Below are 19754 nucleotides of genomic sequence, written 5' to 3'. Positions count from 1 at the left end.
ACTGTATCAATTTATCTCGTTGTTCTATCAAGGACGCCATGAATTGCATCGTTGATACAATGTGCCAGTCTCTTGAAAATTTAGTGACAACAAAGCGAGAAAGCAGCAGGAAGTACAGCGATTGCCGCACAAAGAATTTAGATTGTCTCAGAAAACTCACCAATCCAGTAACATCTGCATTTTAACGAAACAAATCAGGACTCAATATTTTACAAACCATCTACATAAAGCAGCAAAATCTATACCAGAGGGATTAACAGATGCCATATCTCCATCATGCTGATGGTTGCCTGAGAAACAAACTCAAGACACTAATATAGTATCTACTTGAGGTAGAAACAGAAGCACCTCAAATATACGTCTTACATTGGCATAAATAAAAAGCCGGTGATGTACAACTGGAGGGAAACACCCCCCCCCCCCCCCCCCCCCCCTTGATTTCAAGTTCTTCATTAAAGAGATCATACAAATACAAAGAATGTGAGTGAGCAGACTCTGGCTTAAATGATTCCAGTAGCTATGCTAGAAGTTGCGTTGATCTTCAGTGCATTCTCAGGGATATACGTTACATCTGTTTGCAAAGAGCAAATTCGAATAAAATTTAGAATGTATCCAGCTTGAATAGCTTTTCTTATAATTGCACACACACAGACAAACATAAACTGCAAGGAGGGATCTGTTTTACATGATACTAACTGCTAATAATTTTTTTCAGACAAATCCTAGTATAATAAATTAGAAAACAATGCTTTTCAATCTTTGTAGAGGTCCATAACCTGGTTTCAAAAAAAAAAAAGAGGTCCACCTTATATGAGTACTTTGTATAACCATATTAATAATAATTAAAAAAAACGCCCACAAACTGCAAGTTCTAATTGCGTATACAGATATCTTACACTCAAAACAAAGTAAAACAATTGTGTAAAATCAGATAAACATGACATATAGATACAGGTTGTCTTATATAATCAATCACCCAAAAAAACTGTAACCCGAAAATTTTGAATGCATATACAGATAAATTACATTCAAAATTAAGTCACTAGTAAGTGCAAATCAGATAAACATGATAAATTGATAGCTTACCAGGGAAAAAAAGGGGGGTAAAAACCTCCAAAACAAGGTTGGATTGACTAAATTGTCAATTTACCAAAGAAGTGATACTAACTGACAACCTCTCCAACCCGAAGATGAAACAAGGTTACTAAAAAGATAATTCACATCAAACTCTGTTTCATGATGGATGGAGGGAATTCCACCCATGTTAAAATTAGTCTCCATTTCCTTTCTACTCCTAATAACTAAGAAAAGAAGGGACTGGGAACAAGAAATTTTATAAATGCCCAACAATTGGACCATGATAATCGATGAACAGAAAAAACAAGGAACCTACTTTCTGCAAATCTCCATAAACAAGCCATCAATGGATAAGGCAGAATACAAATAGTTCAATCATATAAGTATAACATTTGACTTGGATATTGTTCACTCTCTTACATACAAACTTGGTTTTAAAAAGCGCACCTCACTCCCACGCTCTGGGAAATGGGCCTTAGCTAGGCGAGGCTCAATCACTTACGGAAGGCGCACGCCTCATGCGCCTCAAAGCGCCTTTGGTAAGGCGCGCCTTTGCGCCTCAAGGAAAATAACTAAGATTTGAGTTATAAATTGAAGAATGATGGGCATTTTTTCAAGTTCAGACTACCTTAGCTTTACATATATCATTATTTAATTTATTATGAATCTTTTTAATTGGTATTAAGTACAATCAAAGTAAAAAAAAAAAAAAAATGAAATAAATATATAGATACATGCGCCTTGCATACAAAAGGCACGCGCCTATGCTACAAGGACCATTTGCGCCTTGGTGCGCATTGCGCCTTTTAAACTAAGCATACAAATTCCACTTCTATTCTGGAGCACTTTAACAATTGCACACCTGCCCCTTTAGAACGATACTAGGCTAAAATCCCGTGTAATGCACGGTTGTTAAATATTTTTGACAATAATATTACAAAATATAAGGTATATAAAATATATTCAGCAATCATTTATTTAGGTATATATTAAACATTTTGCGAAAAAAAAAAAAAAAAAAAAAAAAGGGAATAAGTGAAAAAGGTAGGAAAAATTTTCACTAAAGTAATGACAAGTGTTATGGAAGGATTTGCTTTTAGTATAGGTTAATAGATTCATATTTTTTTTAAATAGTAACTGTTCATTAATTTGAAACAATGAAAGCAAGCCATACTTGTATGGCTTGTTTGGATAAGATTTGAGGATGGAAAGGGATAAAAGATAGGGGGAAGGAGAGGGAGGATTCTTTTATTTGGATAACAAAGAAGACGGGGGAAGGGGGATACAGCAAAAGGATTGCAGGGTCTTCTAATTCTATTGATCATCTTCCTTGGCTCCCTTGATCTGATTCATAAAATCCATTATCTCTTCTTTCCACTAGGCATATCTATTCATTGGAATATTGGATGTTCTCTGCTTCTCTCTTACCTAACTCCAGCCAGGAATGCCTATGATCAACATCTTCCCAAATTGTATCTTGGCGGATCCAGCTTAGGGATGGATTCCAAAACCAAATTGAGCTACTAAGCTAGAGTGAGCCCCTACCCCCCGCCCCTATTGTCAACAGATGTGGTTCTTTGACAATTGACCTGCTCTAGTGCAGCTTCTTTTGATTGACTAACTTCTGGGCTGATCAACAATCTCTCTTATGCAACTAGGTTGTTCCCCAATTATCAGCCTATCCTATCGAGTCTGGAAAAGAAGCAGTGCTGATGCACTTTTTTCTATCAAATTAATTCATATTCTTCTTTAACTTGAAAACAAGCCTAAACACAAGGTTTTGGTCTCACATTGAGATGCTGCCTTAGGAAGAGAAATCCAGAACAAGCAAAAATTCCGAAAATGCAAACTTGTCCAATTTGAGATCCTAGCTACAAGCAAAAATAGACTTGCAGCCTGAATTCCCCCGTTTAGATAGCTAAGAAGATGAGGGATGAGTTGTTCTGATCTTCCAAGAGAAGGGTAATAATATGAAAAATTGAGATTATGAGGGAACTTCGTCCTAGTTTGTCCCCAGTATAGGGCGAAGTCCTATCCAACATCAATCAGCAACTAAGTTGACTCAGTTCCATTGAATCACCATGTAACGATTTTACTACCAATAATCCCAATAAGCAAAAGTATTTAAACATGAAAATCAGATTGAGGGAATGCAGGAGGCTTTTTGATTGATGTACAAGGAAGTTTCTTACAAACTGGCTTGAGGCTACCTATCTCCCAAGGTAACTTTAGATCACTACTATCACAATTCATTCACTACAAAAAGCTACCTAAGCCTTACCCTTTTTATATGTACACACCCTCACAGCAAAAGCTTTCAAAAAGATCCTACCTACCCTTGCCAGCCTTCGTCTTCAATCATCTGAAATTGCAGCTCCACTACCTCTTCTTCCCACCGTGGCTGAGCATTTTGACTCGTTGCACACCATTGACCAGTTCGTAACATCTAGAAAATGTCACTCTCTCCTGATCATGTGTATTTATTTGTTTTCACAGTCTATCATTGTAACCCTTGTAATGATAGTAATGGCTTTTCAATTGTTATTATGATCTACACAGATGAGAGAGGGAGAGGAGGAATAGAGAGAATTGGATCATCCAAAGTGGAGGTCTTGCTAATATGCTAGATGATGAGTCAGTCAAGGGTTAAGAAGAGAGTTTTTCAACAAGGGTAAAATTGTGTGATTCCTTTTTATATAGTTTTGTGTCCCATTTTACTGCCAAACGCTTTCCTATTTAGGAGAGATTAGTTTATTCAAGAATGAAGGTAGAAATCCTCTCCAATTCCCTCCCCTCCATTCCCCCTTTCCCTTTCCCTGCCAAACGCTCATTGAAAAATTCTTCCCTCCCTTTCCCTCCCAAGTCCCAATCCAAGTATCCAAACAAACTGTTAGAGTCATAAAACAGATTAAATAGCTTTCCAACTGTGTTAAAATTTCCAAACAGATGACAGTAGAGGAGCATTGTAAGAATAAGCCAACAAGTGAGCTTGACCTCTTCCCACAAAAATCTGCCCTGAAGCAAAATTTAGTTTATTTATAAGAGTAACTTTATCATGCTAAAGCAGAATTTTGCCTTACTTTTCACCACAAACTTCAGAATGAATAACAGCAAAGTTTTCTGGAATGACCTGGCCTTCAACAAAGGCATGGCCAAGTCCAGAGATATTCCAACGCAATGAAAGTGTAAGTTCAATTCAAAACGGAAGACCAAGGGAAAGTCAATAAGGCAAGAGAGTGACATTCAGGATAGCTGCAGCAGGATTCTAAAAGAAATAGAAGCAATTTCAAATTATTGACCAAGCTCAAACTCCTATCCATGGGGAAAAAACACAGGAGTGATATCAGAAGAACAACAATCTCTTTTATGCTCTCATTGAATGGCCAATAATAACACAAAACACCTTTGAAATTTGGAGAGACAAAATTGAACTTTCAAATTTTGATAAGCATCAAGCCCATATTGCCCAGTTCAACTCAAGCTTGAATAGAGGTTTGGACATGTTGAGTTGAGATTGCACAAGTGGATTGAAAAACCATGATTTATATCTACATCAAATGAACTAAATGGAAATCAATCTGTCAAATATACATCTATTGTTAACCCTATAAGATCGATGCTTGGAAGAGCTGATTTATCAATTTGAATCACAAGATTTTTTTATAAACATTCCAATACGATTTTGCTACGTCAAACAGACTTCACAAAATCTTTAAATAATAAACCACACTTGAAATGCTAAGTTGGGTGAATAAGCATCTCATCTATTCTCATAACTTTTATCACAGAAATTTAAACTGCATTAATCTAAAACACACATAAAATAACATCCCTATTCCCCTTTATACAGGCAATATAAATTCTAGAATATTCTAAGATAATTATTCCCTAAACTAAATCACTAACAAAATAAAAGATAAATAATAACTAGTCGCTCTAATAATTAATCAAAAGATAATCAAAGCAAAAATAAATATATTCTACATGACATCATTTGGTAGAAACTGGAAAAAAAAAAGTATCTCAGATATGCCATCACATTCCAAACATTATTAATTGTGACATTACGCGAAGATAAGTTTCTAAGAAAGTCAATTTTCCTATCTAGACAACACCAGAAATGAGCCAAATGAATTTTATCCCACACAGCAGAATTCCAACAAATGAGAGAGATTGAGAACTGAACATAAGCAACATCCCTTGAACCAAACAAAACAACCAAACATTACTAAGGTTTACAAGCCTTCTTAGTTAAGATGATCAACAGATTATGTTGAACACCTAAAAATTTAAATTATGTCATAACCTTCTCCCACCCTCTTCACCATGTTCAGGAAAATAGACTTAACAAAAACAAAAAAGAGATAATAAGTTGATCTATACTCTCTTTCAAAGATGACTATCATCACCCCCACCACCTTTAGAGATCTTTCAATCACAAGACCTCAAAACATAACTCAGTTTTGTCATTAGAAGGAATATTAAACAAGACAAAGACAGACAACTAAACTTGGTAAAATAGAAAGGCATCTAAACTGTAGAAAACCAATAATAATGCTTGTTAATGCTGAATTCATTACTAGATTACAATGGTCTTTTATCTTCAATAGATGTTTCTCAGAAGCCTTGAATAGGGTGAGAACATTTTAACAAAATGTACTACTACTACAACAACAACAACAAAGTCTTAGTCTCAAAAGGTCGGCTAACATGAATCATCATAAGGAACCGTTCGACAAAGAAGAAAGGACATAACAAAATAACCAGTTGAAAAAGTTTGAAAAAAAGTTTATAAAGTGAGAGAAATAAAGAGCATCCAAGTAAAATTTAAGAGAGTTTTAAAAGTGTACCAAGAATAAAATTTAAGAAAGTTTTAAGGAGTGGTAAAACGTGTGAGTAAAAAACATAATGATTGAAAAAAATTATCAAAGGAAATCAGTAAGGCATGGGTTCTTAGAAGAAAGTTGTAACTTACTAGGTAATAGCATATAAGTATACAACACTGACCTTTTAATCTATCTAGCATGACTGTCGTGAGACTAAGCTTATCTATTCAAAATCATGATATATATATATATATATATATATATATATATATATATATATATATATATATATATAATCATTGATGTCATTATGTTGCTATTTTGTGGCTTTCTATAGAGCATCCACACAAATATGGAAAGACGCAATGCTTTGAAAATGATCCTCATCCCTAAAAGAGATGCCACAACTTGCGTCAGGACATGAGGAGCACCTTAACATTGCGAGGAAGACCAAGTGCTGAAACTCCATATTAAGAGACATTCCTTTAAACACCATTGATCACATACCTCTCCAATTACCCTCTTAATACTCCCTTGACTTTCTCATTTTCTACTTCTCAAAGCAAAAAAAAAAAAAAAAAAAAAAAATGATATTCACATATCCCAAAAGCCACCCATTCTCTTTAGATGTTCTTTTTTTTTTAAAAAAAAAAATTGAAAGCCTTAGTCTCAAATTGGGATTGGTTTACACAAATCGTCATAAAGAACTGTAAGATATAGAAAAGGGGACATAGCAAGGTGATCAATTGACAGAGTTTGAAAATAGGTGTGTAAAGTGAGAAGAAAAAAAATGAGCATCCAAGTAAAAGTCGAGCGAGTTTTGAAGGATAACCAAGAATAAAATTCAAGAAAGTCTTAAAGCAGTGGTAAAAACATAAAAGTTTGAGAAAAACTTTAGCAAAGGAAATTTTGCACATGGAATTTTCCATTTTCAAGAATTTTGAGGAAACACCAAGCTCATAGAATCCCCCTCCCTAAAACCCCTTTTTCTATGCCTAACGAATGTAACTTCATAGAAATTCTTCTTGTTTGCAGAAATATATGAAACTATGTTACTCGGACTCTTCATTTAAACAAAAAAAAAAAAAAGTGCAAGAATCTCAACAATAAAAAAAGTGCAAGAATGTAATGTGGGCATACCGGCATAGACACTAACATTGTGTTTGGATAGAGAAAGGGAAAGGAAGAGAAAGGGAAGAGGAGGGTAGGGCAAAATGATGAGTTTTCCTTCCCAATCTCTCCATTATTGGAAAGATTAACTTCTTGCAATTCAATCCCTCTATTTCTCTCCCCTCCGATTCCCTTCTTTTCTCATTTGTTATCCAAATGAAAGATTATCCATCCCTACATTTCCCTTCCTTTCCTTTACCTCCATTTCCTTCAATCCAAACAAAGTGTAAAGCACATTATTTGGGGTCAAATCAAACAAACCTTGACAAATAGAATATTTTGCCTCTCATACACGTTTGAGCACAAGGGGCTTAGTCACATGCATCTGAAAGCGTAAAAGGTCCTAAAAAAATGGAAAATTCTAGATGGTGAGCTCTAATTTTGCATATTCCAGATGGTGAATTTTTTTCCCTGAATTTTCATGGTGACCCTACAATTTTTATTAATATGTATCCATGACCTTACCTTGTAAAGTCTGTTAAAAATCATTTCTTGAATCCTTCCTCTCTACCAACCCAAGTATCACTATCCATCACGCCAACACAACTTCAACAAAGCTTGCAACCACAAAACCCGTCAATTCTTGCTATTGATGTGTGTGATTGTTTCATCAAGAGTCCACCACAGAGGAAGAGGGTTGAAAGAAGAAAATGAAGTTGGGGTGGGGCGCAAGTAATAGGAAGGATATCCTAAGGAGGTTCAAGGAAGATAATATCATCAATCAAAGCCTTAATCCCAAAAGTGGGGTCGGCTAACATGAACCAAATTTGATTATTCCGTGTAGTCATCAACATAAATCTTTCTCCTCCATCCCTTACGATCCAAAACTTCATCCTCACGTAAATCCATGCACTTCATATCCTTCCTCACTCCTTCCAACCAAGTCATCTTTGGTCTCCCTCTTCCTCGTTCAAGGAAGATAATAAAGAGAGATAAATAGTGAAGGGAGGTGGAGGTGGAGGTGATGCAGGAGGAGAGTAAAATAGATTTGAAGAGGGTAGAGGAAGGGTTTTAATAGGGAAGGTGGGTTGGGCGACTGGCATGGAATAGATGAGGAAGGGGGTGGTAAGCAATTGAGATGATTTCTTTTTTTTTTTTTGTTTTTTAACAAAAAGAATTTAGCTATCTAAAAGTTTGCAGGTCACCACCATCTAGCTTTTTCAAACAAAACAATTATTTAGCAGAATCTTTGATGGAATAAATTATTTAAGGTCATGATTAATGTTAAACAAAAACACAAGGTCATCATGGGATTGAAAGATAGATTTCAACCATTTGGAACTAGCAAAACTAAATTGGAGGTCACCATTTTGGTGTTTTAAAAGTGTATATCAAGAACAAGATCTTATTTAACTACTACCCCTATTCTTTTATGTTCTACTCACTACTATAGATTAGCAATTTAAGAATTTGAAAAAGAATACGAGTGGGGAGTAAGATAAAGTAAGAGAGACTGTTAAAAAGTGGGTTTGTATTAAAAAAAAAAAAAAAAAAAAAAAAGGCAATGGTAGAGTATGGAATGGTGTAATTATTGTGGATATTGAAGGAGTAACATCGTTACAGGGGTATGCTATAAATAGAATGAAACAAAATCAGTTGAACATAAAGAACGACCTAAAATGGAAAGTAAGTAAAAAAAAGAACAGAGGGAGTATATTTTTTTCCCTTTGTATAAATCATATTATCACCAAAAATGGTCAAATGAAATATATGTTACAATTGAAAAAGAGCTGTCACTTGGTCCCATGGTGCTCATCCAAGTCAAAATTAGCAATGCAAAACTTAAAACCTACACTCTTAGTCCCCGAGAGCAAAAAATGCAGGCATTTGTGGGTTTGAAAGAGAGGCCCAGTCATATAAATGCAGCACCATAATTACAGGATCAAGTCTCTCTTGACAGTTCATGCAACATTGAGAAATTACACAAAGTTAAAGTTACAAAGAATTCCAAATGAACCAAAGATACAAGGTATGCAATATAAAGGGAGCACACCACACAGCAGAAGCTTGCAATCTGGCAGAAATTATAGAGTGGCCAAGAAGATTTATAGTCATAGAGAGGACTACAATTTTAATTATATAAATATAAAGATTACCTTTCTCCTTAACATAAATCTGCAAAGTGTCAAGTGTAATTATGCCATCAGTCAATGGAAGCAGCTCAAGCTTGATCTTGGCAGTGGAATGAGAAGGAACACATCTGATAAGACCACCATACACCAAGGTCAAAGCCAAACTCTTACATTACAGCTTAATAAGGTAATCAAAATCAGGATAAAAACCATAAAAGCAGTTTAATATGTACCCTAACGGAACTCGACTATGCAACCATAAGTGAGTACAGCTCAAAGCAGTTGTTGGAATGACATCAGAAACTGGAATGCCTTGCTGATCAGAAGAGAGAGACTGTGCACCACTTTGTTTGTTATTCTCCGTAGAACGAGTTACTGTGCTTAATCTTTGAGTTGTAGAAATTCCCCTAAATGGGCTTGCTGGTGTTGATGGTGTAGAATTTAGTGACAGTACTGAAGGTGGAGGTGCAACGGATGCTGGAGCAAGTATAGTCAACGTAAGATTTTCAGATGTAAGGTTTGATGCCTGAAGGGTCAACGCCTGAAATGTTTTAAATCATCAGCCCATGCAATTCTTACTCGAATATAACAAAGATAATATATAGTTGGTGTCGACGAAAGACCTGAACCGGCAGCTGAGAGACTTTTCCAGTAAAATCAAGAGTTTGATTTGATATTTCAGATGCAACTGATATCATAAAGTCCCTTGAGATGCGTGGTCGCCAATCAGTGGGCTTCTTGAAAAATAGTCTTGATTCTATAGAAATTACACAAACTAACTAAAAGAACCATTAACAGAAGTAATAAAATTGGACAAGTTTAAGAGTTACAAGGATTACCAGAGTAGTTACAACGACATGATACCAGTATGGCATACTTGTGAGAAGTAGATGTATTCATTGTTTCTTCAACAGCTACGGGAGGTAGCCGCATACTTGTTGCTTTGCTTCCAGATTTTGAATGCAACTTAGTAAGTTTATCATCAGGTACCTTAGATTTCTTTAAAACTGAAATTGCTGGCTTGAGAATAAAAGAGTGTTCTTCACCTCTCCTGCAAAGAGATGGTTTTCCAAACATAAATTTGCTAACAATAAAATTGGGATAGCCATATCAAAAATATCTATTTTCAAGAAGGTAATATCTATTTTGGCAAAATTTTGGTGTTCCTTTAATAGTAAAATCTTTTTTAAAACTGCGCAACCTAATGCAAATGCATAATTTTTTATTTTAAAGAGTTTGTTATTACTAAGCTACTGAAATTTTCAAAATCCAAGTGAAAAAAATGGTAAACCAACATAATCATTCACAACATTTTTATTATTATTATTATTCTTTTTAATAAAAATTCACATTAATTAAAAAATAAGGCACAATATTACAATATAACTTTTTTTTCCTTTGTTTAATGTTGGTACACAAAGTGTAGGGATAAATATTTGAAATCAAATAAGTTACTCAACTTAAAATTTTGAACAGGGCCAGGTCGGATTTGACACACTTTTTTCAGGTCAGTTTGTTTCTAAATTTGGGATCCTAGTTTAAGACCAAAACTGTTATAGGGTTGATTTTGGATCTGATCAAAATTTGCCGGGGGTAACTTGTTGAAAGGAAGGAGAGAAAATATGAGCGTCTCAAAGTAAAGGCTGAGATGCTGTTAAAATATTTAAATTAAAGGAGAAAAAAAAAAAAAAAAAACCTTACGTTCACAGCTAGATGCATGTCAGAATATATCATGTGTCAACCAGGGAAAAACAAAACACCTTTGTTTCCCTGGGTCTGCTACACAAATAGTCAGCTTATATAGAATAGACAGAGCACAAGGAGAGGGCATGTTCAAGCTATTTATAGCTTGAAAACAGCTAGTGCAGATACTCTAAACCAGCCCTTCCTGTGGCCCCTGCTTTGATGATAACAAAAAAGATTGGGTTTTTCTACATGGTACCCCTGAGTTATTGGGTTTTCTACATTGTACCCTTCTAAATCCTAAGTTTTACAAGGTGCCCTTGAGTTTTTGGGTTTTTCTACATGGTACCCTTGAGTTGTAAATTAAATGACTCTAACTTAATTTGACTCAAACCGACACCATCTAAATGATCTATTTACCACTTCTATATTTATATTAGATGGAGGAATCACCAATCTTCATTATTCGCTATTTAGTGGAACTTTTGTATGATCATTTGAGATGGAAGGTAAGAACTTTTTTTTTTTTTGCTCATACTTTAACTAAAAGAGCTTGTTTTAGAGGGACTCAAGTTGTTAGGGTTTTTTTTTTTTTTTTTTTTTTTTTTTTTTTTTTTTTTTTTTTTTACAATAAACATGTTAGTTGTGTATTTGATGGTGCTAAATAAGTCGTTTAGGTGGTGTGGGTTTGAGTCAAATTAATTTAGAGCCATTTATATTACTACTCAAGGGTACCATATAGAACAATCTAAAAACTCAAGAGTATAATGTAAAATAAACTAATAACTCAAGGTCACCTTGTAAAAATCTAAATTTAGAAGGGTACAAGGTAGAAAACTCAAAAATTCAAGGGTACCATGTAGAAAAACCCAAAAAGATTTACAAGTCAAACTTTATGGGCCACAAAATTTATGCACCTCTGAAAATGATTACTGATTTGAAAGGAGTGTAAAGATTTATTATTCTTTAGCTTTGAGAAGATCATTGACTTAATTAAAGAACTAAAGAAAGTTTCATTTTATCCCCATGTCCACCACATGCCTACAATGACTCACACACGTCAATTTCATTAATTAAACATCCCTAGATCCACTAATTATCCCCAAAACCCATCTAATAAATCTCCCTTATCTTTATAACCCCTGTCTTTCCACTCTATTTAACATTTTCCATCAATTCTACCATTCAACTAAAAAAAAAAAAAATTAAGAATATGAAAAAAGGAGAAGCTTCTTCAACTAATAAATATAATTAACCTGGTCTTGGCTCTTGTTAGGAAAGAGAGTGGTGTAGTGTTTGATTAATGTGGAACAAGTCAATGAAAAATAGAAAAGAGAAAAAACATTAGAAAATGAACAACAAAGATTCAAAGACACAAGGATTTATGTGGTTTGGTCAAATTAGATAGTTGGGAATTCAAGAGCTTTTTCACTATAATGGAGAAAAACAAAGCCCTAATTTTAATGGCTCTCTAGGGTGTGATCTAATTGATCACAAGGACACAAGGATTTATGTGGTTTGGTCAAATTAGATAGTCGGGGATTCAAGAGCTTCTTCACTATAATGGAGAAAAACAACGAGAATATACAAGGAGCCTAATTTTAATGGCTCTCAAGGGTGTAATCTAATTATCACCTAAAGGGTCCTTTTATAACATAAGAAAACCCTAATAAAACCTTAAGTACTCCCCAAGTGTAACTCAAATAACCATAATAGATGAGATATGGTTTTAGTAAACATTCCATAAAACACGTCATGCTTAAATCAAAGTATCAGACTAAAAAACGCCTCACTCGACAAGGAGCAAGTCCGTGCCCCTTCCAAAAGGTCGATGCTCAAAAAATGAAGTTTCCGATCACGCGCCCCTCGGTTGAGCACCAGCAAATTCCAGCTTTGTCAATTCTTCGTAAAACAGCCATAACTATCTAATAGGAATTAGGCATATGACCGGTCGTTGGAATGCTCTTAAAACAAGCTATTACATTCAACATGAATCACCTCAAGATCACTTATAGATTTAGAGATATGTGCATTCAAAGTCAGCCCTACCAGATTTCAAGTCACAAATAACGCCTCCATTCTTAAAGGTCCAACTCAATTTTACTGATTTTGACAACCCCATATTACTAACTTATCCCCTTTACCCTGCAATATGTCCCCCTTTCCACTTAATCTTTTACTTACACCCACCAAATTCTAAACTCCATTTCTCATACTTTATTCACTTTTTCCGTACATCCACTCACTTTTTCCAAACAGTCAAAGACACAAGAGTCTACAATAATTGTGTCAAACTTTAGGAAACGTAGGGAATACATAAAATTATGCATGTCTTCTCAAAAACTAGTGATGTTAGCAAGGTCCTTTATCAAATAAAAATAGCTACATCTGCCAAAATTTTAACCTAAACCAACATACTATTGACCATAACAAACAAACAAACAAAAAAAGGAGATCACGATAAAGAGAGGGTTACAATTGTAGGGAGGAAAGCCATGGTGACTTGGTGAAGGAGATGAGAGAAGAACCGCTGATTAGAGAGTACCTGAGTTGGAAATTGGGAGAGAGAGAGAGAGAGAGAGTAGGTGGTTACAGTGGCAAGACTGTGGGAGGGAGAAATAGGTAGTGCATTTAACTTGGGTTACTCGGACAAATTTTCAACAAATTTTCCAAAATCAAACAAACCTCTTGCCTATTTCCGGTCTAAGGTAACATATATGCACCTTCTAGTGACCCAGAGTGTATGTGTAGCCTCATTAAAGGCACTACAGCAAGAAAGGCCAGAAACAATAGTCCTTTGAATTTGAAATTCCAGCATAACGTTAATGCAGAAAGAAATAAGATAAGAAACCAAATGAATGTAAATCTAAACAACCACAGCAGGACGTGAGTTGAGGCACATCACGATGGGTCCACTTCTAAGGCCCACTCACACAAGCAGGAGAGAAATTTTTTAAACAGGTAAAGTTGTCACATAAACCAGCTCCACAAGACAGAAGAGCCACACAAGGTGCTTATTAAAGGATAGTGTTCTACCCATAGCCCTGCAACACCTGAATACATTTTTTATACATTTTTTTTAGGAAAAATTGGTAAAAATGATCCCAACTTTCACGTATTCTATTTAAATCATCCCAACTATGGATTATTTTTTAAAAAATCTAAACTTTGGGGTGCATTGACTTTCTTTGGTCCCTAACCGGTTATAAAAGTTTTTGTACACGTGGCATCACGTAATTAGTAAAATGTTTTTTTTTTTTTTTAAAAAAGTTTAAAATAAAAATATTAAACATTGAAAAAAAATTCAAAAAAATTAAAAAGAAAAAAAAATTGTCACCACCTATGAACCACCTTCCCCACCACCACCGTAGCGGCCAAATTCCTCTTCCCCACCCACGCACCAGCCTCCCCTGCGCCGGTCAGCTCCCCTTTACACGCAAAACAGGGCATTTACATTTTTTTTTTCCAATTGGAAGCTTATTTTGGATCCATAAAGAGCCCAAATGACCGCCAAAACCTTAACTGAACAATTTACATTGTTAAAAAAAACGACATGCAAATTGTGATATTTCTCGACACAAAACGGGACATCTATGTTATTTATTTGCCAATTCTAAGCTTAAATTGGTTTCATAAATGATAAAAATGACCCTCAAAACCTTACCCGACCAATTTTCATGGCTAAAAAATAACGACGTGCTAATTGAGATATTTTTCGATGCATAAATCGAGGTACTTACGTTTTTATTTTATTTTTTTACCAATTCCAAGCTTAATTTGAACCCATAAAAAGAATCAATGACTCCCAAAACTTTACCCGAACAATTATCGTCACGAAAATCGAGATACAATGTTATCTTAATTAATTAAAATAAATTATTAAAATTAACCAATCATATAGTGACACGTGTCATGATATAAATCCTAATGACTAACAAAGTTAACGGTCGTTGGTCATTAATGGCATTTGGTGAAATTTTTCAAACGCTCGATGGCATTTGGTGAATTTATTAAAACATCATAGAATTTAATGAATTTTTAAAAAAAAACTCAGTGGCATTTGGTGAAATTGCCATTTTTTTTAACATTTCAACCAATCATGTGGTGACACGTGTCACCTAAACTTTTAAAAAAAAATTACCTCATTAATAGGTTACCGGTTACTTGGGACCATTTTGAGCGAATGACTCCAAAAGTTTGGATTATTTAAAAATAATTCATCCAAAGTTGGAATTATTTAAAGCGAATACGAGAAAGTAGGGATTATTTTTACCAATTTTCCCTTTCTTCTATCTCAATACCCCACCCCACAAATTAAGAGACACTGTGAATCTATTCCCTAAACAACCAAAATTTAAAAAGCTTCAAAGGATAAGAACCTCAGGGCCAAATTTGGAAGACTATGATCATTTCCAGCTTCAATACATGCAATTGGAACAGACAAAGGTGGACCTGCTTCATTTGATGCCTCCTCCAAGATAATGGTTATAGCATCAATGTATACAACAATATCTGGAACATGTGCTGGACATATATTCTGCAAACAAAAGCAGAATTTTCAAACCACCTGTAATGACATTATGGGTGAACCCATTTAATATACACATAAAAACAAAAGCTTGACTGTTAAAATTGACAACTTACCTTTATCTGAACACAAAGCAAATCATCTGTATTGCAGTTTGCAGCAAATGAGTGGATATCAACTGGTTGAATGATTTCAAGCGGCTTTCTCCACCTTCTTCCTGGTATATATATGCCTTCTAATCCGCAACAAACAGAGAACCTTTCAGGCTCTAACGGAACTCCTCGGAAGGACAGCAGACCTTGGCATCCAGTTCTTGGACTCTTCAGGGATTTTTGAGACCCAAAACGATTCCAATCTTCTAAATCAACATTTGGTTTCGCAGAAGCAGTAGAACCTGATGGTGATGCAGAAGGTGCGGTATTTTGTGGTAGAGACGACATAGAGTAACTTCTAAAGTGATTAAATGAAAAAAGCTGTGAACCACTTGAAGCAGAAAAACTCGTTTTGTGGGACGAATTAAGCAAAGGTGGGGATAAAGGTCGATTTACAGGAAGCTGAGAGTTGTCCAAAGGAAGCAACCATTTTAACAATTCCCCACAGGTATTATGCTCTTCTTTAACTGGTAAATCACTGTCTAAAGTCGTAGGTATATCATTATGTTTCTCAAATTGAAGAATCTCTAGTGTAGGATCTCTCAAAGAATCAACACCAACATTCACTTGTAAAAGAACCTGCATCCTTCCAAACAAGAATGGGAATAAGAGAAAATAAGTGAGATAAGAATAAGAAAACAAAATGTCAATTTCAGATCAAACGAAGAATAAATTAAACTGTAGGCAACATAAAATCCATGCAAACATAACAGAAAAGATGTAAGCACGCAAAGGGAAGCATGAATAGGACGGTAATCATACCAAGACAAAAATTACCAGCACATTTAGCAGCCTAAAAACACTACATAAAACTGTAAAGAAAAAGCATGAAAACCGAAATAGAGGTAGAAAACTGCCTATATTTCAAGCAGCAATATTCAAGTTTAACATTTATCATAGAGCATCCTGCTGCAGCCTAAAATGTCCAGACAATTAGACTCATACAAACTCGATTGCAGGCAAAACAAAACTATAATATCGTCTAGTATCAAAAAGAAACATAGTTGAAGGATTGAAAATAGTATTATCACCACATGCAATAAAATTAAAAACAAAAAAATTATTCCCAGAAATTTGCCCTTATATGAGAAGATTCTTTTAAAACCAAAAAACTTTTCATTTCTTAAATATTATTTACAGTCGTATTATCAAAACTTTATCCATTTATACTAGAACAGCAATACTTCACCAACAAATTTACTAATTTTGTGCACACAACATCAGCCACAAACTCCACACTGTGACCTCTGTAATATCCAACAAATAGGAAATACAAATTACATAAAGGTAATGCAGCATTATTTCTAATAAATACTTTTTGAAATTAGGAATCATAATGACATGCAGATGCAATAAGATTTTTTGAAACATACCACTATATCTCCATTAGTGAGTGAACAGCACTTAATAGAATTTCTTGCCACACCACCAGAAGCCCGGGCATCAAACCTTCCACTATCAATTACTGCACTTATAGAGGTTCTTGAGCCAGCAGTTTTATTGTTATCCATGCTATCAGTGTCATCTACTGTATCAGGTTCTTCTATTGTGCTTCTGTCTGACCATAGAAGCTCTCCTGCCTCAGCAATTCGCACAAAAAAATGGGATTCCTTAAATCTCTGTAGCAACGTTTGCACTTGTCTTCTATGATTCTCCATTCTAAGGTAAGACTCACTGGCGGATACATCTACTTGATGCCTATTTACATTCTTTGCATCTACGTTATCATCAAGCTCCATTGGCTGAGTTCCAGAATGTGATTCTTGTTCTGCAACATTTCCATTTTGGACCTTGGGACCTTGTGCATAGCCATTTTTGTTCATCACAGCAGCAACTTTGAACGGCGTTATGATTTCAGTGTCCTGTTTGGATGCAGACAAGCATGCTAATATATGTACCTGTTCCCCTGCATTATCAGGTATGGGCTCACACTCAGCTTACAGATGTGCAAACAATAAAAATGCACATTAGAATTGTACGAATCAAGATCACAAGAGGATGGTACCAGGGAAAACAAAAGAGCGGTCCAAAGAGTGAAATGATTGTATATCAGGAGCACCATCCCAATCATCAGGCAGTTTCTCTGCAGATCCATACTAGGTATTAGAAACAACGTGGATTAAGAACAATTTACAATCTACAAACAGACCAGGAAAAGGGAGAGAGAGAGAGAGAGAGAGAGAAAGAAAGAGATAAAGCAACCAGATAGAACCCATCTGAATTGACTATTTGACTCGTTTAAAAAAATACATACACTATCCAGCCCATTAAGCATGGTAACAGCATATCAAAATGTTGCAAAATCAACAAAATATAAAGCAAGAGCACAAGGGCGTATCAGAATTTGCGAAGAAGACAAATGTACTCGTGGTGGATATGACCTTTAACATTAGTATAAAAAACTCAAAGAGATAGACTGACAAGAAATTAAAAGTCAAAATGTGGCTCTAGTTGTCAGTCAAATAAACGAAATGTACAAACAAACCAAAACTTGGAAACAAATGCAATGTTCAGAACCTGCAATAAACTCCCATTACTCACCAAGTAGTGTACCTAAACTAGTTCTAATCTGTGTGAGCAACTGAGCACGTGACAGATAGAATGTTGCATTGAGCAATAAACAGATTCAAAAAGGCCTTTAACAGGCAATTGTTCAGCATTGTATTTCAACAAGCTAAATTACAGACCTCGTGTGACAATGATCTATTTCCTGTATGGCTATATGTAGTTGTCAATAAGTTTTTAACAATGAAAAGGTCATTCTAAACCCTATTCAATGCTTTTCCAGTGAAGAAGTTAACTCTATACCAAAAAAAAAAGTGAAGAAGTTAACAGGGAAAACTGATCAATGATCTCGAAACAAAACTAACATAAATGTCACCTCTCCACACCCTACAGTAAAGTTCTGTTCTCCTGTGACACAACTAGCTCTCGGCACAATAGGGATTTCAATTCCCAAACTACATAACTTCTTTGTGACAACAAACTGTTGTTTCTAATTTACTCTTTGTATACATACACTAGTGGTATACGCTACCTGTGCTGCATTAGGAATAGAGTTAGGGAAACAAAATTCCCCAAAACATTTACCAAATGGTTATCAAACATATCAACATACTTGAAAAGTATGCAAATCAGATATAATGTGACATCTTCACTACTAATAAACAGATTAATAATAGGCAGAGGCGAACTGCATAAGTATAAACCTCCAATAGGAGGAAACGCACATATGTCCAGTTGTCCACTTTACATACGGATGTATCACGCACCCGCCACCCGCTACCCGCTACATCCTCACAAGCTCATTCAGAACTCCCCGAATTGAACGAACGAGCAAAAAAATAAAAGAGCACGGTGCATACGAAACGAAAATTACAAACTATGATCATCGGTAGCAAAAAAACCAATGACACAAATCATCATCAAATTCGACAATTTAAACTGAAAATTAAAGGAGAGAGAAATCAACATACTATGAGGAATTGTGATCCATCCTTCATCTTCCATAACATCAACATGCTTATCAGCAAGAGGAGCAAAATCCTTACTAGATGCAGAAGAAATCATATCAACATTATCAACAGTAAACGAATCACGATTGCTTGTACTAGAATGATCCACTGAATTCGACTTATTTTCCGCAATCAATCCTTCTAATGTCGTAACACTTTGTGACGGAGTTTTCTTCAGCCACGGCGATACCGGCGGGAGCTGATCGGTGGCGGCTGGAGGTGGTGCTGCGGCGGAGCTAGGGTTTTGTCCCCGCAGCAAAAAGTTCATTGTTCTACTTCCACCACTGTTCTGCAATCAAATTATATTCAAATCAGAATCAATATCAAATGAAATCATCGCCATTTTTGTTGACATTGAAGATGAATTTGGATTTTAAGCTTACCTCGATTGATCTTTGCTGAATTCTGAAGATTTTAGGGATTTAATTGCGATTAAATTGTGGAATTTGGTAAGCAATTGATTGAATTTTTTTCATCAGTGTTTTGGTGTGAGCTTAGGGCTTGATTCGATTACATTGAATATTGATCGGAGGAGAGAGAAAATGGAAGCCATGGTGCCGCGCGATCTATTTTGTGCCGTTGGATTCAATCAAACGGTTATTGGCCGTTGGATATGAATTAAGGAAATTAGCAATTACTTTTCGATGCGCCGAGTTTTTAAATACTTGCTCCATTTCTCAAATTGGAAAGTGGAGCAAGTATTTAAAAACGGAGAGAGTACATTTTAATTA

At 35.3% G+C, this 19754-nt stretch overlaps 1 protein-coding gene across 2 annotated transcripts; it reads right to left on the bottom strand.

The window, feature by feature from the left end:
* Positions 1–433: 433 nt before the first annotated feature.
* Positions 434–19544, bottom strand: LOC145566775 (uncharacterized). Of its 2 annotated transcripts, none has more exons than XM_081626102.1 (11): positions 19407–19544; positions 18985–19312; positions 17514–17591; positions 16882–17414; positions 15473–16087; positions 15208–15365; positions 9985–10196; positions 9769–9902; positions 9379–9686; positions 9170–9273; positions 434–571 (listed from the first exon to the last, which is right to left on the bottom strand). In XM_081626102.1, the coding sequence occupies exons 2-11, from the start codon at positions 19289–19291 to the stop codon at positions 501–503; spliced, it is 2520 nt and encodes an 839-aa protein (XP_081482228.1). In that variant the 5' UTR covers positions 19292–19312; positions 19407–19544; the 3' UTR covers positions 434–500. The 2 variants fall into 2 exon arrangements, with proteins under 2 accessions (XP_081482228.1, XP_081482258.1); XM_081626132.1 differs by having other exon boundaries at positions 18985–19307; positions 19407–19523.
* Positions 19545–19754: the final 210 nt, after the last annotated feature.

This window comes from Chenopodium album, chromosome 1 (genome assembly GCF_948465745.1).
Source record: "Chenopodium album chromosome 1, dcCheAlbu1.1, whole genome shotgun sequence".
Lineage (NCBI taxonomy): Eukaryota > Viridiplantae > Streptophyta > Magnoliopsida > Caryophyllales > Amaranthaceae > Chenopodium > Chenopodium album.
Note: the sequence above shows the minus strand (reverse complement) of the source record. Positions and strands in the feature narration are given on the sequence as shown.

Coding starts and splice junctions, on each gene's coding strand:
- LOC145566775 (XM_081626102.1), bottom strand. CDS start 19,291: ATGAACTTTTTGCTGCGGGGACAAAACCCTAGCTCCGCCGCAGCACCA. Junction 9,687..9,768: donor TCTCTCAGCTGCCGGTTCAG/GTCTTTCGTCGA, acceptor AAAACATTTCAG/GCGTTGACCCTTCAGGCATC. Junction 572..9,169: donor GATTTATGTTAAGGAGAAAG/GTAATCTTTATA, acceptor CTTTGCAAACAG/ATGTAACGTATATCCCTGAG.